The sequence below is a fragment of the Myotis daubentonii genome, chromosome 4 (genome assembly GCF_963259705.1).
Source record: "Myotis daubentonii chromosome 4, mMyoDau2.1, whole genome shotgun sequence".
NCBI lineage: Eukaryota > Metazoa > Chordata > Mammalia > Chiroptera > Vespertilionidae > Myotis > Myotis daubentonii.
Genome location: NC_081843.1, coordinates 57,740,631 through 57,766,076, shown reverse-complemented (window position 1 = coordinate 57,766,076; position 25,446 = coordinate 57,740,631). Strand labels below are relative to the sequence as shown.

Sequence of the window (25,446 nt, the reverse complement as noted above, 5' to 3'; positions counted from 1 at the left end):
AGATAAAGTTGGCTCAAGTCCGACCTGAATTGATGGAGTGTTGCAACGTTATCAGACATGTGAAATAGCCTATCTTTCAAATGAATGGATCGGTTACAGAGTAGTCTGTTTTAATCAACAATAATAGTGCATGCCTACTATAAGCAAAGCACTATTTTAGGTGCTATAAGAAATCTACTAGCTAATCATTTTTTAATGATAAAAATTTAAGTACTGAGTATCTAAACATTGGTCAAAGTTCATTAAGAAATCTTCTCAAAGAAAACCAATAAAATACATCTAAGTCATGTGTTGTTGTCTTTTAATAAATCTTTTTGTGTCTAATTGGCACTTCTATTTGCTGAAGCTAGTATTTTCCCCAGGAAGATATGTAGTTGAATAACACTTTCACAGATTCATATTAAGAGGTAAGTGTTAAAAATCAGCAATATCAACAGATAACCTCCTAGATTTCCTGAGTTGAAGTGAAAATATGTATCTACAATGTTGATATTTCTAAATTCACTATATAGTGGGACACAAAGAAGATAAGCTGTGTTATAATCGTTCGGTAACTTTCTGTGATAAAGGACAGATTAGTATATATCAATTTAAAAACAAATGATATTATTTAGCTGGTTCTAAATTCATGGGTTTTCAATAATTTTTGAAAATCACACATAAATTTAACAAACTTTTTACACCATAGATTTTAACTAATCATTGGCTATTTCTTTTCTAGTTTAGTTTATTAGTTGGGGATTTCATACCTAGACAATGGTGTGTGTGTGTGTGTGTGTGTGTGTGTGTGTGTGTGTGTGTGTGTGTTTGTTTTGAGGCTTTTGGTGGGGTTTTGAAGGCACAAATCTGTTTCTTACATTAAAATAAAACAAATGAGTCCATATATATTTATATGCCATAAATATACAAAAAAACATTTAATTATAAAACATCAATTTTTAAAATGATTGTCCATATTGAATAGATAATGCTGCAATGGCAATGTGCATTCTTACAAATGGAGGCCAATTCTCCAGCTGTAAAACACTCTCCTGTTTTTCTATTTCAGCCTTCATTTCCTGCTTTGTTGAGGTCACAGTCCAATGAAACAGAAGTCAAAACTGAACTCGAATTTTGAAATGACACATCTGTGTCTAATGGTGGAGGATTATACAAAAAGACTGCAAGCCCATTGAAGAAAATGGTGGTAATTTTACAAATAACACCTAAATATAAAAAGAAAAAGTAATTATGCATTAGGCTTTTATTACAAAAATTAATTCTCACTGAGAAATTCTTCCTGACTAGAAATTCATTACATTAAAAAGTAGAATTGGATAGGCATTATAGTTCTATGTTTTAAATTTTTAAAACTTTAGGATGAAAAGTGATATTCTTCAATAAAAAAAGTACACATTTAAATGAACTATCCTGTATTTTCTTTCTAAACAATAAAAACATATAATAATTATTTTACTCTTGGTTATAATTGTACATACAGTGGGGCCTTGACTTACAAGTGTCCCGACTAATGAGTTTTTCGAGATATGAGCCATCTCTCGGCCAGTTTTTTGCTTTGAGTTGCGAGCTAAAATTCAGGTTCGAGCCATTTTCAGATACCCCACCGCTAGTTGGCGCAGCAAACGTCACAGTGAACGCCACAACATCAGCCCAGCATCACATGTCTCACTCGTTCACTTTTTGATTTGACATATGAGTAATTTGAGTTACGAGCTCTGTCACAGAACGAATTAAACTCGTAAGTCAAGGCCCCACTGTATTTATAAAATAAATGTTGTACAGAAGTAATTCCATTTCTAATTTTATTAATACCTTATCTATAAAAAACTACAATCAAAAGTTAATGACAAAGAAAAACAGCTTACAACATCCTTAAACATGAAATAAAGTTGCAGAGTTTTCATGTTCATAATGGAAAATAACTCTAAAAATAAAAAAGCTTTGGAGTTCTTAGGAGAAAGCCTCTATGAAAACATATCACATTCAATACTCAACCAAATTTACTTATAAGCATCAACTAAAAATATGAAACATCAAGATTCACTTCACAAGCTTTGATTTGTTTTCAAAGAACTCAGATTTTGAGCTAAGCTATATTAAGAGAAACTAGTTCTGGCCACATCACAAGCATTTAAGTTCCAGTCAAAAAGCTAAATGGTCTTACAATGTAGTTTTTGCACTGTAGCTACTTTGTTTGTGTTAATCATTAATATTTTACTCAAAATGTGTATTTGAAAAACAGGAATGAGCTAAGTATTTCTAGGTTTATAGGAAAATTAATTACATAAGTACCATTGTTACAATGTTTTTGAAAAATTTAAAGGTCTGTATGCTTGGGGGATAAAATTAGTCACATTTATCACAGTAGGAAAAGAAACAATTTATCTGTATCTTCTGGTGAAAGAGTACAAACATAATCAATTACATTTTTAAACATGAAGACATTTTGAATAAAAAATGCTTTTTAGCAGGTAAAAGTAGTAGGAAGATTAATTTTGTCTATTCTAATCAATACTTAATCTCCTTTTTGTATGTGTGTAATTTATGTGTTTATTTTGGCAGTGGATATTTTATTACTCTGTCATCATAAATTCAGACAGCGTACTCTGGGTCTAAACACATATAAGAGCAATAAGCTATCCTGCTACATTTGCCAAAATAACTGCGAACACAATTGCAATAAAAATAACACATCATGTAAATATTTTCTATCTAGAATTTCTGTTTTAAAAATATTCTAATTTCTTAGATTGATTTAAAATTATCTTACTCTTACAAACTAGATGCATTGCTTTGTTTCCTTAATCTTAATTTTCATTTATTGCTTAACCAAGACTCTGTAAGACAGACTGCCAAAGGTAAAGAGGTTAAATATCATGGCTGACTTTCTAAACTTATAAAAAGATTCTCATAACATGCCTTAGAGCCGAGTTCACTTCCCTGCCTCCGCTCTATGTGCTTTCCAAAGCCCAGGTACCGAGATGAACCCATGCCAGCGTCTTAGAATTCTCCTTCTGTTTTTGTTAGATTTCCCAAAAAACTCTGAGAGAAGTTGTTGAAAGAAAATTAAATGATATGTGATGTAATGAAAGCTATAATGTTCTTCCATTATAGACTGAGTCTTACAGGCTCCGAGTAAAGCTTTTGTATCCTGCCTGCACCCAATCTCTGCTTCAGGACTGGACATTTCAAAACCGAAGTCAGTAACAGTAACCTTTTTTTTTTTAAATCTGGACATCATCCATTTACTCTGAAGTTATTAAGAAGTCACTACTTACTTATAGCCACAAGCATACGGGCCATCCTGATGTTATCATAAATCCAGCAGGCTCCTTTCCTTCCACAGTCATTAACATCCCAGAGAATACATGTGCTGTCTATTGTGACACCAAAAATAATTGGTCCAGGTATTGAGCCTAGAGGATTATATGTGAAACACACAGATAAAGTGAAGATCACAGTTTATAGTTACAGAGTTTTATGCCCATGATTATACATATATTTTATACAAATAAGGATAGGTATTAATCTGTCCATTTGCAAATAAATCAGTTCATGTACAAGTAATATGGACAGAAAGAAACATAGGGAAAATTCTAAAATAATTGAACATAATTATATTTGTCTAACCAATTAAAAATTATTGTAATAAAAATCTCTGGCATAGAGTGCACTGACATTTAGTAAAAGTAAATATTTTAATTTACTGCTTTTCTAACTGAATAAGCGTCTTTGAAATTAGCTATTATACTTCTAAGGAATCAAAATAAATTATTGATGCAAAGTACTAAAAACAGTATGTGTGTTATATGTGTGTATATGTATGTCTTTACATATACACACATAAACACACATATCAACATATATGTGGATGCATGAGAATGCATGTGTACAAGCCAATATTAATACTAACATGCTTAGTACTGCTATGTCGAACACACACCCTCCTCCAGGTGAGGTCAGAAGGCACAAAGCTTTCACATAATTAAAGAACTTCTGATTGTTACAAATCAAATACATGATTCGAAGTGGTATTTTTTAGACAAAGGTTTCAGCTACATCCAACCTATTCTTTCATGAGCTGTGGCATGATAGAGTCAGAAGAGCACTGGACCGAGTAAGGAGACCACTTTCCTACTCTCATTTGCACCATTCATTGTATAACTATAGGCAAACCCCTGAATCTCTCTGGGCCTTCATGTACTCATCTGAAAAATGGGAAAGTTGGTTCAGGTGACTTCTAATGTTCCTACTTTTGATGAGTTTTTTTTAAAAAATGATCTTAATATTATGTGCATAATTTGTCTTTCTTATTCTTCTTGTATCTGGTATCTTATAAAATTTTCTGGTATAAATTATTTCTTCCATCAATTCTTAACTATTTTTCATTGTTGATGAATCATAATCATGCACCAAACAGAGATAAATGCAGGAATAAAAAACATTACAGTAGTTATAGATAAGATTAGTAGAATTTGTTGGTAATGGGTTTTATATGAATAGGAAAAAATGTCACTTACTATGCTCTATTAGAAATGCATTGATGATCAAATATTACATTTCAAATAAATATATACTCTTTAAGGTTATATTTGGAATTGAATTAGAAACAATAGTCAACAAAACAGGTAGGTAAAAAGTAAAGTCATTATTTGTTTATGTGATATCAAACAATGTATCTTTTTAATATTGGAAAATAGTTTCTTCAACAGCAATGACGTAGTTTTCTACTGCATTTAAATTAATTACTTTCTTGGCACATACCATAAATAAATAAATCAATAACACTATGAACAAAAATAACCAAGTTACTAATGAATTGAGAAAAATGGCATACCTAATAATCGAAGCATCATAAATTGTATTCCCAAGGCTAGAGACCGTTGCTTTTGATTAACACACCTGGAGACAGTAAATACACATGAAGCCAAAAATGGTTGTATAGCACATTCACATCATGTCTCAAGTATGAATGAGACACAGTGCTGGGACACAAGAGTTAGAGAGAGAAAAGAGGTCAACTAGTCTTTAAAAACAAACTTGCAGTTGAAAGGTGACATAGATAATTTTTTTCAAAATAAATTTTAAAAAAGCAGAGTCCCTATTTTCTAAATAACTCCAATTTCCATGTAGTGAAATATTAAAAGAATCTTTAATGTTTTTAGACAGAGCCTCTAAAACTTCCATTCATCAAGAAGCATGTGAAAAGGTAAGTATCAAGGAACCAAAAGTGACAAGGGCAAAGTTTATTAGGAGAGAAATAGAAAGGCTGATGAGCTTATGGAAGGGCAGATAGGAAATATTTTTATAACGAAATGTAGCAGGGAGAGCAACAAAAAGTACAAAACACTGTGAAGAGCCAGATGACAGCTGGCTTCTTATCTATTAGCGCTGTTCACAGGAAGATTTAAAATCACAGCACCTACTGTATGAGGTAGAATGCATGTCATTCTGATTCTGACATATATGGAATGCATTGCATTTCCATCATACTCAGATACAATTGAAAATATTTCAGTTTACAACTGAAGCCTCAGGAAAGAAGCAGAGAAGCTAACTAAATAAATAACAGGTGGACAATGTCAGGACACTTTTCACATACATGATCTCATTTAAACCTCAGACATCTGGCATTCAATAAAGTACGTTTTTTAAAAGCATCAAACTAATGATCTTGTAAGGGCTGAATTCATATTAGAACTAATGGTCAATATAAACCAAGTCCTTTTTTTTTTTTCTTTTTCATTCAACATGCTGCCTTAGGGATGACAAATTTCAAAATACAATACATACCTTAGGATGGACACAGTTATAGGAGTACCAGCCATAAAGGTAAAAACAATTGCAGCAAAGAAAATGCCAAGGAATACGGGCAAGTTTGTACATCGAGTTTCACATTTTCCAGCTTTAGCTTCATAACCAGGGCTTTCTGCAGGAGGTGTTATTTCTGTTTTCATTTCAATACAGGAACAGTTGTAATACACCTAGAATATTAGACATAAAAATACCGAAAGTGTTTAATTTGAAAACATGTTTTATCATTGTAAATTAGGTGATCTCTTGACATGGTTCTCTCCAGCAGTCTTCATCCATACACAACAAATAGTGTGAGAAAGAGTAATTAACACTAAGAAATTAGACAAGGGAAAACAAGCAGCCTTATTTATGAAGCAGAAAGATCTCTATTTGACTTTTGTGTTCATTACTTCAATTTTTAACCTATTAGACTCAGGATTTATAAAACAAATTGACAAGAATATAACAAGGTGTTATCACACTCATTCTACACTGCTTTGAATGAGCTTAACTATTCAAATAATGTACCTGCTCACTTTCTTCATTTCCATTATAGGACACACAAATAAAGCATGCATAGTGACAATCTCACCATTACACTAGTTTAAAAGAACAAACACTATAATTTTAATAAGTGCTTCAATAAAATTAACTAATGTGTCACAAGAGTTGGGGGGAAAATTGCTGCTTTCAATTAAACCTTTTTACTATAATTTTCTGAACTTGTTGAATTGTTTTACCAAAAGCAAACTGTCTCTCTCTTAAGGACATATTTATGAATATCAAAAAATAGAAGTGATTACATTACCTGGTAGGCTATTTTATGTATAAATAACATATACATATAAAATATTATTTTATGTTATAGTTAAAATATGAAATGTTGAAAGGCAACATGTAAATAAATCACAAGTATTGCTTTTGCATGAAAAAATCAGATATTTTAAAAATTAGTCATGATTATTTTTTAAAGCCTTTTTATATCTCAATTCCATCCCTGCAATAAATCTTTTTACACATTAAAGGACTCAATGAAGTCAGCAGAGCCAGAGAAGTCAAAAGGAAGTGGTGCTTTTATTGTTCTGAAGTCAGAGACCTTTTTGGGTCTAAAATGTTCTATGGCCACTGGTACTGATTCAGGACACCCAAACATGCAGATGACACCCCCAAAATAGACTATTTGAGACTCAGCAATCAGATGTATCAAACCGTGAAGTAATGTCACCTTCAAATTTTTCAGAAGAAAAAATGAGTTTTTTCTGTCTTTTTTAAAATGTATATATTTTTAATTTCAAAAAATTTATTACTGTCAGTATCACAGCTGTCCCCTTTTCCCCCTTAGTCCTTCTCCAGTTTTGTCCTGTTTGTGATGAAACTTTACAACTTTCTTGCATAAAAAGTATGCATTTGCCTAAATATAGTTGCAGTTAGTCAGCATCTGTTTTTATATTTTGGGTCACTGGTGTTAAATATAAAACTAATATTTCTGTGAACAGATGCGTATAGATATTTATTACATTATTATCAGTGCATTCACCTATCTGAAATATTCTGTAAGAAAAAAATCCCAAGAAAATATGAGTTTACATGGAATATCTATCTATATATATATATATATATATATATATATATATAAAAGCCTAAACGACCAAACGACTGGTTGACCAGTTGCTATGACACCCACTGACCATGAGGGGGCAGATGCTCAATGTAGGAGCTGCCCCCTGGTGGTCAGTGTGCTCCCAGTGGCCCACCAACCCGGCGGCAGCCACTCATTCCCTCAGTAGTCCTGCAGGTCCAATCTCTGGAGAACAGGCCAGGCACTGACAGACTGGCACCACCTACATGATCCCGACTGCACTGCTGGCCTCCTGGAAGTTGGCCTCAGGCACCGTGGCCACTTCCTCTTGCAAGACACTCCACAAGGAAGAAATGATATAAAAGCGGCCCCCAGGTGGCTCCCAACAACTGGCGTGAACATCAGTGGGACGGATCTGAATCCTGGGCCAGGCAGGGGCATCCGACTGCACTACTCAGAGGGCCGATCGCTTCCCGGTCCCCCGTTAGCTCCCTCAGGACAGGTACCAGACACAGGGCTCACAGCTGGCGAGCACCGCTGCAGTGGCACAAGCCTCTCCCAATCAGGACTGACTGAGCGTGAGCCCATGGCAGGCTGGAATGAGCGGGAGTGGCAGGCAGGAGGAGGAAGAAGGGGCGACAGGCAGCGTTGGATGCTGGTTTTGGCCCAATCCCCGCAGGCCATGCCGAGGGACCCCACCCATGCACAAATTGGTGTGGTCAGGTTTAGTGTGTGTGGTTTTTTTTTGTGTGTGTGTATGTGTATGTGTGTGTGCATGTGTGTGTGTGTGTGTTTAAGTTAAGAACAATTACCATGAGATCTACGGTCTTAACTAATCCTAAGTGTACGATACATAATTGTTGACTATCAGTACAATGTTGTGCAGCAGATCTCTAAAGCTTATTCATCTTGTGACTGAAACCTTATGCCTGGCTTCTGAATGGAGGAGGTGGGCCCGAAAGGAAAGAACAGGCATTGTGTGACTCCATAGAGGGATCAAGAAGGCCATCCATACATAGACAAATACATTGCCTCATTAAGGTGAAGTAGCAGACACAAGTTACCTCTGAATGTTTCCTTGAAACAGAACTTTTACAACCTGCAAAGCAGGGAGAAAAATATTGGACTCCATCTCTGCCACAGACAGGATAATAATGTGACCGCATGCAGTTACAGTTGGCGTTACACGGGGTGGTCAAGTTTCCCATGTGTCCTGTCCTGTCAACAAGAAATGAAAGACAAGCTAATTATCTCTGTTATAATATTTAATGAACAGTTCCGAAGCATTGCTATGTCTTACCATGCAGTCAATTATTCACTCACCCAGCATATATTTAATTACTAAATAAATAAATAAAACAAAATGTCTGCCTTTTCCCATAGAGCTTAACTTCTTGTGGAAAAGAAAAGGATTTGAAACCATCTATCTATATAAAACCCTAATATGCAAATAGACCAAACGGCAGAACAACCGAACAACCAGTTGCCATGACGTGTGCTGACCACCAGGGGGTGTGCGCGGAACATGGAAGCCGTTGGCCCCAGGAGGATGACGGAGTAGGTGAGCAGTGTGCCAGACCAAGGTGGGGCGCCGGTCGCTGTCATCAGGGCAAGCCTCTGATGGTTACTGAAAATTCTTTGCTCCCGCACTCCACAGTCCCACCCCAGCGCTCACACCTGCTGCCAACGCCGGAGCCGCCACTCGCACCCACTGCCAGCCCCAATCACTAGGCACCATCAGCAGGTACAAGCGGAGGCTGCCAGACCCGATCACCCCTGAGGGCTTCTCCACCCCCACCCCCCCACTCCTGAGTGCAATCTGAGCAGCAGCCACCACTTGCATATGCTGCCAGCACTGGCCCTGATTGCTCCCACTGCCGGCTCTAGCCCAATCACTCTGCGCTGTCAGCGGGTGTGAGTGGGGCTGGCGCCATCAGCGAGTAGGAGTGGCGGTGGCAGGAGCAAGGCTGCCGGCAGACATGGGACTAGGGGCTGCAGCAGGAGAGGCCAGGCAGGGCGTGGAGAATGGGCTGAGACCCGACCCTGTGCCCACCACAGCCATGTGGCCCACAGTTCCTTTCAATGTGCACGAATTCGTGCACTGAGCCCCTAGTAGTTATAGATTATGTCTGTCAGTGAGAAGAAAAATAGGCAGAGTAAGCAAACATAGTTTCTCATTTGATAGCAGAGAACTCCTTTTTTTAGGGAGGAGGGGCTGATTCTGAAGATTGTAGGGTGTTCTGCAGCATCCACCCCTGGATGCCATAGCATCCCCTTAGTTGTGACAATCGAAATGTCCCTAGACATTGCCAAATTTCCCAGGAATACAAAGAAATTTTTAAACCTGAAAAGATGAGTAAAATCATGGTGTTCAACATACTCATTTTATCAACAGGAAAGAATGAGGCCCACAGAGATTAACTTACTACTTTCCTTTCTTTGTCAAATACAATACTCCTGGTTCCCAGGCTCAGTGTTGTTCCAAGCTGCCTCTAAATGGGAGGCAATAAAGGGTTACCCTAAGCAAGGAGACTTCTCCAATCCCATATTTATTCACTGACTCAGCCAGTGTATACTGAGCAAGTGCTGGGCCCCATGCTAGCTATTGGGAATACAAAGCTGAGTACGCTACTTATGATCCTCAAAGATTTCAATCTAGGAGTAGAGACAGATGGACACATAATTATACACAGTCTGGTGAGTGTGGTTATAAAAATGCAAAGTGTATTTTAGAAGCACTGGGCAATGAGATTTAAAGCAAGCCAACATTTAGATAAGTGGATCTGAAAGGGCTACTGTCTGAAATGAGTTTAAAGAATATGTTCGTTAGAGTTAGCTGGGTAAATGGGGCAGGTGAAGGGAACTTCAGAGAAGCTGGTACAAAGGCATAAAGGTGAAAAATATCACCCTCTACAAAAAATATGAATGATATCTGAGACAGAGAGTGATGGGAAATGCAGGTGGAGATGGGTCAAGGACCAGATTATTAAGGGCCTGATAGGCCTGGTTAAAAACAATGAACTTTAACCTATATTGAAAAGGCAATAAAAGTATTTTCAGACTGCAAAGTGACATTGTCAAAAGGCCATTTTAAAAGATAATCCTAGCAGCTATACCAGCTGTGGGCAAACTACGGCCCGCAGGCCGGATTCGGCCCATTTGAAATGAATAAAACTAAAAAAAAAAAAAAAAAAAAAAGACCGTATCCTTTTATGTAATGACTAGAGGCCTGGTGCACAAAAATTTGTGCACTCGGGAGGAGGGGGGGGGTCCCTCAGCCCGGCCTGTGCCCTCTCACAGTCTGGGACCCCTCGGGAGATAACGACCTGCTGGCTTAAGCCTGCTCCCGGGTGGCAGAGGGCAGGCCTAATCCCTAGGTGCAGCCCCTGGTCGGGCTCAGAGCAGGGCCGATTGGGGAGTTGGGGCACCGCCCCCTGTCATGCACAGAGCAGGGCGATCGGGAGGTTGTGATGCCACCCTCAGTCACGCTCAGGGTAGGGCCGATTGGGGGGTTGGGGCACTGTCCCCTGTCACACTCAAGGCAGGGTCAATGGGGAGGTTGTGGCGCCACCCCCTGTCACGCACAGAACAGGGCCCATCAGGGGGTTGGGGCGCCGCCCTCTATCACCCACAGAGCAGGGCCGATCAGGGGGTTGGGGTGCCGCCACTCTCACACTCAGGGCAGGGCCGATGGGGAGGTTATGGCTCTACCCCATCACACACGGAGCAGGGCCCGTGGGGGGGTAGGGGTTGGGGCGCCACACCCTGTCACACACAGAACAGGGCCGATCAGGGGGTTGGGGCGCCGCACCCTGTCACACACAGAGCCACAGGGCGATCAGGGAGTTTGGGCGCTGCCCCCTGTCACGCTGATCCCGGTGCCAGGAGGCCTTGCGGCTCCACTGATCCCGGTGCTGGGAGGCATATTACCTTTTTACTATATAGGGTAGAGGCCTGGTGCATGGGTGGGTGCCGGCTGGTTTGCCCTGAAGGGTGTCCTGGATCAGGGTGGGGGTCCCCACTGGGGTGCCTGGCCAGCCTGGGTGAGGGGATGATGGCTGTTTGCAGCTGGTCACACACCCTTCAGGGTGGGGGTCCCCACTGGGGTGCCTGGCCAGTCTGGGTGAGGAGCTGAGGGCTGTTTTCAGGCTGGGGGTGACTGAAGCGCCCAACCGCTCCTTTTTTTCTATTTTTTTTTTTATTCTGGGCCAGCTTTAGCTTTGAGGCTTGGGTCCAGCTCTTAGGCCTCCGCTGCTGAAAGTAGGTTTCTGGCCTTTGCTTACAATGTTGCGATCCTGCTGGCTGAAGCCCGGCCAGTTTCTGGGGTTTTGTTTAGCTTCTATGTTTGTTACATAGTTGCTTTCAGCTCAGAGGCCTGCAGCGGCAGGCAGGGAACGTTGGAGTCCTCCGTCACTGAAGCAAGCAAGCCTCATGTTAGTTTTAAGCTGCCTGGCTGCCGGCCACCACCTTGGCTGACAGTTAATTTGCATATTGCCCTGATTAGCCAATGGGAAGGGTAGCGGTCGTACGCCAATTACCATGTTTCTCTTTTATTAGATAGGATGTTTACTTTGAATTTATATTAGTTCACACAAACACTCCATCCATGCTTTTGTTCCGGCCCTCCGGTCCAGTTTAAGAACCCATTGTGGCCCTCGAGTCAAAAAGTTTGCCCACCCCTGAGCTATACAGAGTATGAATTTTAAGAAAGAGGACCAGTTACAATACCCCAGACAATAAGTATTATCATAGTTTATGAGGTGTGTAAAATAAAGCACAAATCACCATTACAAACATTGGATTACCAAAGCAGGCCCAAAGATCCTATCGATTGTCAAAGCAATATAAGAACAATAGGAAATTTTAATAATTAATAGATTTCTAAAAACATGCTTAATCATCTTTCAATTGAATTTAGTATTTTCCCCATATTAAATAAAGATTTAATAATGAGGAGAAACTAAAATGGTGGCATAGATAAACACCGGGAAATTGCTGCCTCCCACAACAACTTCAAAAAAACAACATAAAGACAAAATGGACATCATCCAGAACTACAGGAAAGCTGGCTGAGTGGAAATTCTACAACTAGAAGGAAAGAAAAGCACACTGAGAGCCAGAGGAGCTGCGGAAGTAAAGTGCAGAGGTACGGAGGCTGGCACGCGCAGAAAAGGGCTGGCACCTGAGGACACAGCTGTCTTTTTGAATTGGGAGGGAGTCACAAGCTCCCGACTGCTCTGAACTCTGGTTCCGGGAAGTCTCTGGGGACCCAGGACTCATACGGGGAGAAATTGGACTGTCTGGCAGGGGGCAGAACTCGGAACTTGAGGTCGGCTTTCCCTCAGAGGTGCTTGCAGCAATTACCGGGACACTGAGAAGCGCGGCCCCTTAGGGCAGGGCTGAGAATCCGCCATTGCTGCTTGCTCCGCCCTTTGATTCCCTGAGACCCCGCCCCACCCAGGCTGCAGCAGAGGCTTTTGCATATGAATGCCCCAGCCCTTTGCAACCTGAAAATTACCTAACTGCAGCTGGGCCAGACAGACCTAGAACTTCCAAGAGAAGGCCCAAGGCCCCACAGCGGCTTGCATTGCTACACAGCTGGGCCTCTTCAGGGTACCTCCAAACTCCAAAAAAGGAAGGGGAATCTGCAGTTCTCTTCATAGTTCCTGCTGTGTAACCTCAGGCAGAGGCTAAATTAGCACCTCCTTAGATCCAAGAGCCAGTGTACCCAGTGGTCAGAGGGGGACCATCCAGATTACAACTCCTCAGATCCATAAGGGACACACCCAGGGGGCACACTCAGTGAGCACCAAAGCTCCACTGAAGCAAGTCTTGCCCCAGAAGGGTGTCTTCAGCACAGAAGTTCTCCCACTGCAGACACAGCTGATTCTCACTGCCAATTGGCCTGGAGGTCAATTCCTCCCAGTGATCCTACAACAATCAAGGCATAACCACAATAAGACTGTGCAAAAAGCCCACAAGGGGGTACACCAAGAGTGTCCACCTCAGGTAACTGGGGAGGCTGAGCCACTGGGCCCTACAGGACACCTAGCACACAAAACCACTCTACCAACACAGGGAAGCATAAAAAATGCGGAGACAAAGAAACAGGTCACAAATGACAGAAATGGAGGAAAGCAAACGATTGGATATAGAGTTCAAGGCCACGTTTATAAGGTTTTTCAAGAATTTTATGGAAACCGCTGATAAATTTAGTGAGACCCTCGATAAATCTAGTGAGACTCTCGAGGATATGAAAAAGGACCAACTAGAAATTAAGCATACACTGACTGAAATAAAGAATAATATACAGAGATCGAACAGCAGACAAGAGGATCCCAAGAATCAAGTCAAAGATTTGAAATACGAAGAAACAAAAAAGACCCAACCGAAAAAGAAAAAAGAAAAAAGATTCCAAAAATATGAAGATAGTGTAAGGAGCCTCTGGGACAACTTCAAGCGTACCAACATCAGAATTATAGGGGTACCAGAAGGAGAGAGAGGGCAAGATATTGAAAACCTATTTAAAGAAATAATGACAGAAAACTTCCCCTACCTGGTCAAAGAAATAGACTTACAAGTCCAGGAAGCGCAGAGAACCCCAAACAAAAGGAACCCAAAGAGGACCACACCAAGACACATCATAATTAAAATGCCAAAAGCAAAAGACAAAGAGAGAATCTTAAAAGCAGCAAGAGAAAGAAACTCAGTTACCTACAAGGGAATACCCATACGACTGTCAGCTGATTTCTCAACAGAAACTTTGCAGGCCAGAAGGGAATGGCAAGAAATATTCAAAGTGATGAATGCCAAGAACCTACAACCAAGATTACTTTATCCAGCAAAGCTATCATTCAGAATAGAAGGTCAGATAAAGAGCTTCACAGATAAGAAAACGCTAAAGGAGTTCATCACCACCAAACCAGCATTATATGAAATGCTGGAAGGTATTCTTTAAGAAGAGGAAGAAGAAAAAGGAACTCCTCTTACCATTTGCCACAGCATGGATGGAACTGGAGAGCGGATAAATACCACATGATCTCACTCATTTGTATAATATAATGAACAACATAAACCGATGAACAAGGACTGGTCCAGAGACGGAGAGGCATTGATTGGACTGTCGGGCTTTGGAGGGAAGGTAGGGGAGGGTGGGAGTAAGGGGGAAAGATCAACCAAAGGACTTATATGCAAGCATATAGGCCTAACCAACGGACACGGACAACGGGGCGGTGAGGGCCGGGGGGGTGAGGGCATGAGTGGGGGGGGGGGTAGAGGGTAACGTAGGGATAAGGACACATATGTAATATCTTAATCAATAAAAAATATATTTTAAAAAAAAGATTTAATAATGAATTCCACCTGAAACCTGTATAATTTTGTTAACCAGTGTCACTCGAATCTATACTAATAAAAGGGTAATATGCTAATTAGACCAGATCAACGGGACATGTCCCGGATGTCTGACTTACTTCCGTACAAAGCCACAGTGGCAGGGGCGGAGGCAGAGGAGGTTAAGGGTGATCAGGCCGGCAGAGGAGCAAGATCAGGCCGGTGTGGGGGAACAAGCAATTAGGGGCAAGATCAAGCTGGCGCAAGGGAGCAAGCAGTTTGGGGACGATCAGGCTGGCAGGAGAGGGCAGTTGGGGGCGATCAGGCAGGCAGGCAAGCAGTTAGAATCCAGTGGTCCCGGATTGTGAGAGGGATGTCCCAGAGTGGAGAGAATGCAGGCCGGGCTGAGGGACCCCCCCCCCCCCCGCCCCCAGCAGGGATTTCTTCCTCGGACCTCTAGTAAATTTAATAAAAATAAATAAATAATATTATTTCAAATAGAAAAAATATAAATATTAAAAATATCTCCCCTGCCGAAACCGGTTTGGCTCAGTGGATAGAGCGTCGGCCTGCGGACTGAAGGGTCCCAGGTTCGATTCCGGTCAAGGGCATGTACCTGGGTTGCGGGCACATCCCCGGTAGGAGATGTGCGGGAGGCGGCTGATCGATGTTTCTCTCCCATCGATGTTTCTAACTCTCAATCTCTCTCCCTTTCTCTCTGTATAAAATCAATAAAATATATTTAAAAAAAAAAAAAATATCTCCTGAAATAATCAGTATTATTGATATTAAGCTTTTTGGGTATACTTTACATGAACTTATTAAAAACCCTAATTCATTCATTTATAGTCACAAAAGCTGTTTTGAGCCCACCTGTGCTGCATGGCAAAGAGCAAAGACTCATCACACCACTGAACTAGAAACCCTACATCTTCGCAACCTCCTTGTTCTTTTTCCTACTCACTCATGGCGGATTTTTAAATTTCTTAAGTTTGTTCTTTCCATATATTTTTCCTTATACATGTTTCTTGAATGAGACTATTTTGACCAAGCTGTCCATGATATGGACATTAAATGCAGGTTACAGAGTTAAAATTAAGAATCTGTGGTACAGGGAAAACAGTTATCTGACAACATCACATCCCCTATGCGACATCAATGTCTATTTCTTCCTATATTGATATCTATATAAACACACACGTGAATGTGCATGTATGTGTGTGTGAGTGTATACTCACTTCCAGTTTTTTCCCATCACTAACAATGTGTATATACATTAAACACTATCTCTGTGTCCCAGCTCTTGCCATCTCTGGATGACCAGCCCCCCACCCTCCACATGCACCTCAAACTGACAACATCTCTCTGGCCTTGCCTTCTGATCAGACTAAGGACAACTCATCTGGGAGTAACTCTTGTTTAAGGTAGAAAATACCAAAGGGACTCACATCTCTATCATTCATCTATCAAGGTGATAAATTAGTGTTACACTATCCAAAACTTTTTGTTCTTCCAAAAGGAAGAACAGTCATTTCTTGGGACAGGTTTGGGTGAAATTTACAAATGTGAAAGCCAGGTCTGCCCAACTTACCTCCATCTATCTTTCCACAGTCCCAGATATTTTTCTACTATTTCCAGACACAGGACTGAGTCCATTCAAACAGGTCCCTGAACCTAGCCTTCACTTTCTAGCATTTATTGGCTTAACATATCTCCTCTACTCTTCCCTCTTCTAAAATCTTTATCTCTCAAAACTTTTCACATCCTGAAAGGATATTTAATCCCATTTTTCTCTTATGTCATGAAGCCTTTCCTGAATCTAGTCAAAGGAAACTGAAAAGTTCTCTTTCTGAATTCCATAGCCCTTTGTATGTCTCTCATTACCTAATTGTTCATTCACTGTTTTGTTTCCCAGTCTCTCCTCTTACGCGGAAAACTCCTTTAGTGTATGGATTTTTGCCATAAGTTCTGCCAGAGGGAGCAGTCAACAAATGTTGACCACATGCAGCAGAGCTGAATTAAACATGGCTTTAGAACACTCACATCTCATTCATGTAAAACAATGACAGACATGAACAGCAACTACCAGTCCTAACTGTTAATGGCAAACTTTTCCAAAGTGTATCTCCTTAGGTTATCTGAATGCCAAGTCACACAAAGTCATGGAGTCCCTGGCCTACCATCTCCCTCAACAGCCTCAAACAATTAAGGCATCACTGCAGGCTATAAAATACTAGTACACTGTCATGCAACCTCCTGCCTGAACCCGTGCTCAGCTTAACAAACTTAACTTGTTTGTTAAGTGTGAAACAAACAAGGCAAAGAAAAGTAAAATGGTTAAACCAATCATAGGTAGAAACATGTTTACAGATCAGAAGGATAAGAAGTTATTTATTCCTCTACAGAAACATGAACTTCTAAAGCAGATAAAGCAACGATTAGTATCATCTAGGACTAGCTTCATTTTAATTTCTCTCCTAACCCATTTTCAGCCCACCTAATACAAGACTATCACCATAGGGAGGCATTTTCATTTTTTAAAATTTAAATTAATAGGAACAAACAATGTGAAAGCCTCCCTATAATGTGAATCCCTTCTGCACAAAGAATCTGCTATATTAAATCATTGTAATCTAAGCATAGTACCCAGTACAGAATACTTGCTCTCTGAATAAATACCCAACTTTTAATAAGATGTCAATTATTTAAACTAAAAAGAAAAGGTGCCTATGCTTACAAAAGAAAAAGCCTTTCAGATAAAAAATTAAAAAGCCAATCTCTCATCATTTTATCATATATTTAGAAATACACACATAGTTTATTACTGATATTAATATCAAAAAACATTGAAATATACTTACCCATTATATGATTCAGACACTCCCGCAAATGGCTCATTTTCACAGCTGGCATACACAAATACAAAGCTGAGCACAAGTGCAATTAAAGATGTGAGAAAAGCAAACTTCATTGTGTTTTTACATGTCATTCTGAGCTTCGAAACAATAACACCACCTAAAATCTGACCCAGAGCAGCTCCAGGAATTAAAACAGCCCCTAATGAGAAAGAAGACAGAAAACATACAAATATACTCAGTAACTCCTACCAACAACTGGAAAATATCAAAAACAAACAGCAAATTGGTTTTAACATATGAAAGCACTCATGATTTAGACACAAGAATGAATGATTTGTTTTATTAAGAGATTAATAAAATTAATGTTTTAAATATTAACATTAATATATAGTCTATTAGCTATATAGCTATACAGCCTCTGTACCTATCAAGTTCATGTAAAATATTGTTTGATGTCAGAAAATCAGAAACTTTTATCAACATCAGTATAAAGTTTAAACTTCAAGGACTCGGCTATCTAAAAGTATATGCTATTCCATTAAACATTTAACATGGTACAGTAAGATTACATTAGAACAAAGAAAATGTCTTACCTCCAAGGGTAGCTGCAAAACTGGATGATAATCCAAATTGATTTTCTATAAATTTAGGTAAAAATGTAGCAAATCCAGTAGTAACTAAGGCTTCTGTAGAAGTTGATATAACTAAACACATAAAGACAGTATTCCTCAAGGAATTCTAAAGAAAAAATACAGTTCACCAAATGAATAACTATGATACAGCACAGAATGTGCAAAATACAGCACAGAATGGCAACTTTTTAATAAAAACCATATACTTATCCATAACATTTCAGCTTTTTCCTCCAGCATAAAAGTATAAATATGGGTTAAAAAGCTTTATTTAGAGAATGTTGAGAAAATGTACCTGTGAAGCACTAGAGAGGATTGACAAATGATGCATCAGCAGGATGACTGTGCCTGTGTCATATGCAAGGGACCAGAAAAAGGAGGTAAGAGCCCACTTGGAAGCCGACCTTCCCTAGTCTTACTGTAAAACCTCCATACAACAAATCTGTCCCTTATCTGACATTTTTATTGTGTTCTGAATTACTATGTCCAGTAAGTGAAGAACTTGACTGTGAGCATAAGAATGGTCTTTAAGTATCAAACTTGTAGTATTGTTCTATGAGTCTACATCTCAGTAGTTCAGAACCTTAAATAGGCACAGAGTTAAGTCATTTTAAAAAGGTGTCTATGCTGCTAGACTTCTCAGAATGTTATCAATCTATCAGAAGGGAGTATAGACATTCATTAATTCAATATACTTTACCATACATTGAAAACCAAAGTATAGTTGGAATATTAAATACAAAAAATTCATAAAACCAACCACAATACACACACACACACATGCACACACACACACACAAACACAAGAGTCAGAGGCAGATGATCTAAGAAAAAGTAAATAATTTCAAATCTCAAAAAGGTAAAATTATAAATTTTTTTCTGTATAAAACTTTTATGATGCTAAATAGAAAGAATGCTTTTCTGCTGAGTTCAAAGAAATAGACCATTAACACTTGTTTCTTTAACCTCAAGTTCAATCCAAGTAACCACTAACCTCCACTTCCTTCACAGGCAAATATACAGGTTTGGCATTCTCAAATATATATTTACAATTCAATGATAATTGATCGATCCATTACATAAAGGAAATGGCATGGAATAACGCGTTATTGTGCTAATAAGGAACTACTTAATATTGATATTGCTAATAAGATAACTCATGTTCTTTCAACCATTCTATTCTGAAATAGTTTTCATTTACTCAAAGCTCAAAGAAATTAAATCTGGAGAGTTTTTTACAAGAGCTAGAATAATAGTAAATAAGCAAACAGCAATGAATGAATTGTGGAAATAGTCAAACAACAATGCATTGTGGGAATATTTGTATAGATATATATGTGTTTATGTATATTTGTAAGGTATACATATATCTACATATGTATGTGTGAGGGGGTGGGTGTATGAACAATGTTATTTTACCTTTAGTGCAGCTGGAAAATCTTTAAAACTTTTCCCAAAATCCTCGTCTATATGATCTAAGGAACTATTACTCTGATGAGTCTGGGAAGTTTTTCCATTTTGAATGTTTGCTGTACCTAAAAAATAGTAAATGTACTTGCTCTATCACATCATTCTTTATTTTAAAAAAATGCTTTTTAATTGACACACACTTCTACACGTATATAAAATTCCATAACATAAGAAGCCAGTTCCCCTTTTTGTCAAAAAAACTGTATAAATATCCATGTCTGCAATCTGGCAAGAGTTAATATTATTACAATTAGCAAAGGAAGTTCCAACTGGTCTAAAATTTAAGATTAGACACTCTTCCTCTGATCACATATCCATTCTCTTTATTTTAAAATCTTTCTTTAAAAATATCTCTTTTGTGCAAATGTTTCTCTTTCACATCTTTTATATATTAAATAAAGTATGTTTGTGGCTTTTTTTCTTTTACGCTCTTTAATTCTAACATACTTTGCAGATGAAACAATGTTTAACATCTATTACCAGGTCCCTTTGATTTTTAATAATGGTTCTGTGAATAAATCTGAGAAAACAGTCAATATATTGAATCATCAGTTGGATATTCTAAAGTAAAAGGAAAAAAAAAAATCAGCTCAGCCAGTGTGGCTCTCTGGTTGAGCACTGACCCATGAACCAAGAGGTCCCCAGTTCAATTCCAGGTCAGGGCACATGCCTGGCTGCAGGCTCAAACCCCTGTACTGGGCATGCAGGAGGCATGATGTTTCTCTCTCATCGATGTTTCTTTCTATCCCTTTCCCTTCCTCTCACTCAAAAAATCAATAAGAACATCTTTTTAAAAAAGAAAAAAAGCAATGGTTTCATCTACTTCTACTCTGTCAATATTTGTTTTACCCATTTCCAAATGGTAATTATCTATCCTGTGTTAAATAATAGAAACAATACCTGTGCCTAGAGCAGTGATGGCGAACCTATGACACGCATGTCACCAAAATCATTTTTTTGGTTGATTTTTCTTTGTTAAATGGCATTTAAATATATAAAATAAATATCTAAAATATAAATCTTTGTTTTACTATGGTTGCAAATATCAAAAAATTTCTATATGTGGCACGGCACCAGAATTAAGTTAGGGTTTTACAAAATGCTGACACGCCAAGCTCAAAAGGTTCGCCATCACTGGCCTAGAGAAACATACATATTTCTATATAAGCAAACAACTATGCATTATGGAAATATTCAAATAACAATGCATATCCCATCTAATAAAGAGGGAATATGCTAATTGACCCTCACGCTGATGCAAAGGTGGCGGCACCCACAGCCAATAAGGAGGGAATACGCTAATTCACTGCCCCACCCTCAAAGATGGCAGCGCCCACAGCCAATGAGGGAATATACAAATTGACTGTCCGCCCTCAAAGATGGCAGCACCCACAGCCAATAAGAAGGGAATATGCTAATTGATGCCCCACCCTCAAAGATGGCGGCACCCACAGCCACAAGATGGCCGGCAGGGGAGGGAAGTTGTGGACAATCAGGCCAGCAGGGAAGGGCAGTTAGGGATGACCAGGCCCGCAGGGGAGGGCAGTTAGGGATGACCAGGCCCGCAGGGGAGGGTAGTTGGGGGTGACCAGGCTAGCAGGGGAGGGCATTTGGGGGGGACTAGGCCTGCAGGGGAGGGCAGTTAGGGGCAACCGGGTCAGTAGGGGAGGGCAGTTGGGGGCGACCGGGCCAGCAGGGGAAGGCAGTTGGGAGAAATTGGGCCGGCAGGGGAGCAGTTAGGCGTCAATCAGCCTGGCAGGGGAGTGGTTAGGGGGTTATCAGGCTGGCAGGCAGAAGCGGTTAGGGGCAATCAGGCAGGCAGGCAGGTGAGCGGTTGGGAGCCAGCAGTCCCGGATTGTGAGAGGGATGTCTGACTGCCGGTTTAGGCCCGATCCCAGAGGGACATCCCGCAGTTGGACATCCACCAAGGGGTCCCAGATTGGAAAAGGTGCAGGCTGGACTGAGGGACACGCACCCCCAAGTGCATAAATTTCGTGCACCAGGCCATCTCTCTCTCTCTCTCTCTCTCTCTCTCTCTCTCCTCTCTCTCTCTCTCTCTCTCTCTCTATATATATATATATATATACATATATATATATATATTTGAACTTCATGATTATACAGAAGCAAAGTCTCAAAGAGAAAGAAAGATATTTTCTTCTATTAATCTTTTCTTTTTTGAACAGACTGTAGTGAAAATGAGTATACTATAGCATGTCTTTGAAAATTAAAAGAAAAGAACTTGTACTTTCAACAGCAAATAAACATCAATAATTTAAAGCAGATGGGCTCTTGAAGTTAGTGACTAGCTAAATACAGACTAATAGTTTAAAAGATATTGTATCTTATATAGATATATACAGCAGGATTCCAGATAATAAGCAACAAATTTAATAAGTATATAGTAAATAGGTGAATATGTATAGTTTTGCTGATTATGAATTGGAAAATTAAAAGAAACCATGAATATTAAGATTGCTGCCTAATATTTCCCAAAATAGAGAAAGGTATTCAAAAGTTTGCATAGGCAGAAAACAGATTCTAAAAAACAAATAAATTTTCTAGAGTTCTTACCAATCATATAGAAAGGAACACTTGACCTAGAATTGGACTAAAACTTCCTTGTCTTAAAGATATTATTTTTACCTGGTAAATGTTTTGGAAAGCAAGAAAAAGGTATTATCAAACACCAAGCACAGAAACAAGCAATAAGAAATCCAATCCACCACGCTCCGAGCCATCGCGGATCATTCTCAGTGATATCAGTGCTATACGACAGAAAAACGAAAGGTCAAAGTCAACTCTATTTTTGTTCATTAAAACTCAGTTATGATCATTATATACTTTATAATTCAAGTACATTTATAGAGGAATATTTTTATAATATCCAAAATTTTAAGAGGAGCCATTCTGATGAATCAGATGACAGACAGCAAGCATAAATGAGAGCTATAAGAATAATGGTTTGCAACATATTCCAGAATGGCAAATAAGACATAAAAATTTAAACTATTTAATACTAAATATACTATTTAAAGTATGCATAGAATTTCTGAACATTCTTTGGCTAAGTTTTCATTCTCTACTATATTAAATACGTCTCACAGCATATCTGACCTATGTTAAAAGCCCATATACCGTGCTTCAAATTACAGCATTCTTTTAAATATAAGTCTTTGTAAAATGATTCATTACATTTTTTTATAATGCTTTCATATTTTATAATAGACTCTTCCCCATAATACTCCACTCCCACAAAACTTATACAATTCTCCACTAAAATTAAAATGTCCTTTCTTAAAATCCTGCTCTCTGCTTCAAGGCTTCCCCTGACACCTTTTTCTATAGTCTGTATGAGACAAATAAATATTACCTATTATTATCCTCTATGGTCAGTTGGAGATCTCTAAGATATCTAAGATATCTTAATTGTGATCTCTAAGATATCATCAGAGATACTAGAGAATTTAGTCTGAGAATCATACACTCTTGACTCTTTAAGCTATCTACCTCCAGTTAAATCTACTAAGAACATAACTAATTTTGATTAAATTCTTCTTCAGAACAATTTATGGCATCTTATATGTGTATAGAAAAATTATACCAGGTGACTATTAAATATCCTTATTTATGAATAATAAATGTTTTTATAGTAAGAGATGGTATGGATTAACTCATGAAACAATGTAACCAAAACATTACATAAAAATTGTGTGTATTCAATTTTGTTTCCTGAAAAAAATCTTCATAATATACTAAGGAAATACTGTGAAAATGTTTCTGTCTATGATGTTAACACTATAATCTATAATAATCTATAATAATAAAAGTGAAATATGCTAATTAGACCAGACAGTGGAACAACCTTCTGGATGTCCTTCCAGATGACCTGGCAGCCACCACAGCAGGCAGAGGGCCAAGCCAGAGGCAGTTAGGGGCGATCAGGCAGGCAAGCGAGCAGTTAGGGGCAATCAGGCAGGCAGGTGAGTGGTTAGGGGTGATGAGGCAGGCAGGTGAGTGGTTAGAGGTGATGAGGCAGGCCGGCGAGTGGTTAGGGGCAATCAGGAAGGCAGGCAGGCGAGCGGTTAGGAACCAGCATTCCCGGATTACGAGAGGGATGTCCAACTACCGGTTCCCAAGGGGTCCTGGATTGCAAGAGGGTGTAGGCTAGGCTCCAGCCCTCCCCACCCCCTGCCCTCATCCCACCGGCCCCCATCCATGAATTTCATGCACCAGGCCTCTAGTAATGAAATAAATTTAAAGAAGAGAAAAACAGATATTGCCTTGCCTTTGTTCCAAACCAACATCAATGTACACAGTTAACAGCTGTCCTCCCAGCACATAGCCAACAGCAGGGCCTAATATTGACATAGAATAGCCAATTCCTAGAAGGACAAAGACAAGGAAAATTGCTGTCTGTAGTTTGCTTTAAATGTCTAACAATAGTAAAGAAACAAATATTTTACTGTAAAAAAATCAAAATGGTTAGAATTACATGAAAATTACATGTTAGCCCCAGCTGGTTTGGCTTAGTGGATAGAGCCTCAGCCTGTGGTTTGATTCCTGGGTTTGATTCCCGCCAAGGGCACATAGCTTGGTTGCAGGTTCCTCCCGAGCCCGGGCCCTGGTCAGGGTACGGGCAGGAAGAAGCCAATCAATGTGTTTCTCTCACATCAATGTTTCTCCCAGTATTCCCCTCTCCCTTTTCCACTCCCTCTAAAAGATCAATGGAAAAATATCCTCAGGTGAGGATTAACCAAAAAAAGAAACAAAAAAAGAAAATTACACATATTTTCACTAAAAAAATATGTGATGCCATTTGAATGGTATCACTTGTAAAATCCAGGAGCTTAAATTATATAATTTAAAAGCTGTTACACTATAATAATAATAATTGTGATAATAATAATTGCAATAAATCCAGTTATTATAAATCCATGGAGGGTTATATCTTTAACTGGTGGCAGAGGTAGTGCATCGACTATTATCCTTTACAGATGGTTGTAGAAATTACTGTTTACAATCCTTATGGAAAATATAGAAAAGTAAAAGCCTTTTCTACTCTGTACACACTACAAAAGCCATCTTTATTTTATATGACAGTAGCTGATAAAAACCTGGATCTGGTCATTAGTCTGTTTCTTAAAAAATAAGCAATTCATTTGGCCATATGCTTTTAGTGAATCTTCCATTTTTACTTGCAGCAAAATTAAACTGACCTTATTTCTCTCAGATATGTAAAAATTCATCATATGTAACATTTTAACTTTACAAATTAAGTCCTCACCAAACTCTGAATCAGTGGGTACCCTGATCTTGGGCTTTCCAGCCTCCATGAGTTTTAAGAAATAAATGTATGTTGTCTATAAGCTAACCAGTCTATGTTATTCTATTATAGCAGTATCAATGGATTAAGATAGTTTTCTACATTAGAATAATAAATTGATAAAGTAAAAACTCATGTGCAAATAAATTGCATATTAATTGGCTATAGGGCCATGGATTGGATGTAGGGCCATGTATCAGGAAAGAAATTTGAGAGAAATTTATGCTACCAGAAAATCAGATCACAAAGCTGGGGGGTTGGGGATCAAGTTATATATCAAAAGCGGTTAATCTGAAGTGGAAACTCCACAGAGCTTCTGGGCATTTGTGTTTTCTTTTGTTGACTTTAGTCAATAGGATGTAGTAAGTCCCACAGAATGGCAGAGCTCAATCTCCATATCCTGTGTCAATCAGCCTGGAATTCAAGCAGTCTACAGAGTCTACTGCTTGAATG

General features: G+C 39.0%; 1 protein-coding gene across 1 annotated transcript in view; it reads right to left on the bottom strand.

Moving 5' to 3' along the window:
- Positions 1-902: 902 nt before the first annotated feature.
- The window catches only part of SLCO4C1 (solute carrier organic anion transporter family member 4C1), a 72,181-nt gene continuing 47,637 nt past the window's right edge, over positions 903-25,446 (bottom strand). The window contains exons 4-13 of the mRNA XM_059694002.1: positions 23,956-24,052; positions 22,314-22,435; positions 19,617-19,732; positions 18,159-18,303; positions 17,569-17,764; positions 8,440-8,593; positions 5,794-5,984; positions 4,838-4,902; positions 3,279-3,416; positions 903-1,205 (exon numbers count right to left, since the gene is read on the bottom strand). Coding sequence (XP_059549985.1) covers positions 1,045-1,205; positions 3,279-3,416; positions 4,838-4,902; positions 5,794-5,984; positions 8,440-8,593; positions 17,569-17,764; positions 18,159-18,303; positions 19,617-19,732; positions 22,314-22,435; positions 23,956-24,052 — 1,385 coding nt within the window. The 3' untranslated portion in view covers positions 903-1,044. The remainder of the gene's footprint in view (positions 1,206-3,278; positions 3,417-4,837; positions 4,903-5,793; positions 5,985-8,439; positions 8,594-17,568; positions 17,765-18,158; positions 18,304-19,616; positions 19,733-22,313; positions 22,436-23,955; positions 24,053-25,446) is intronic.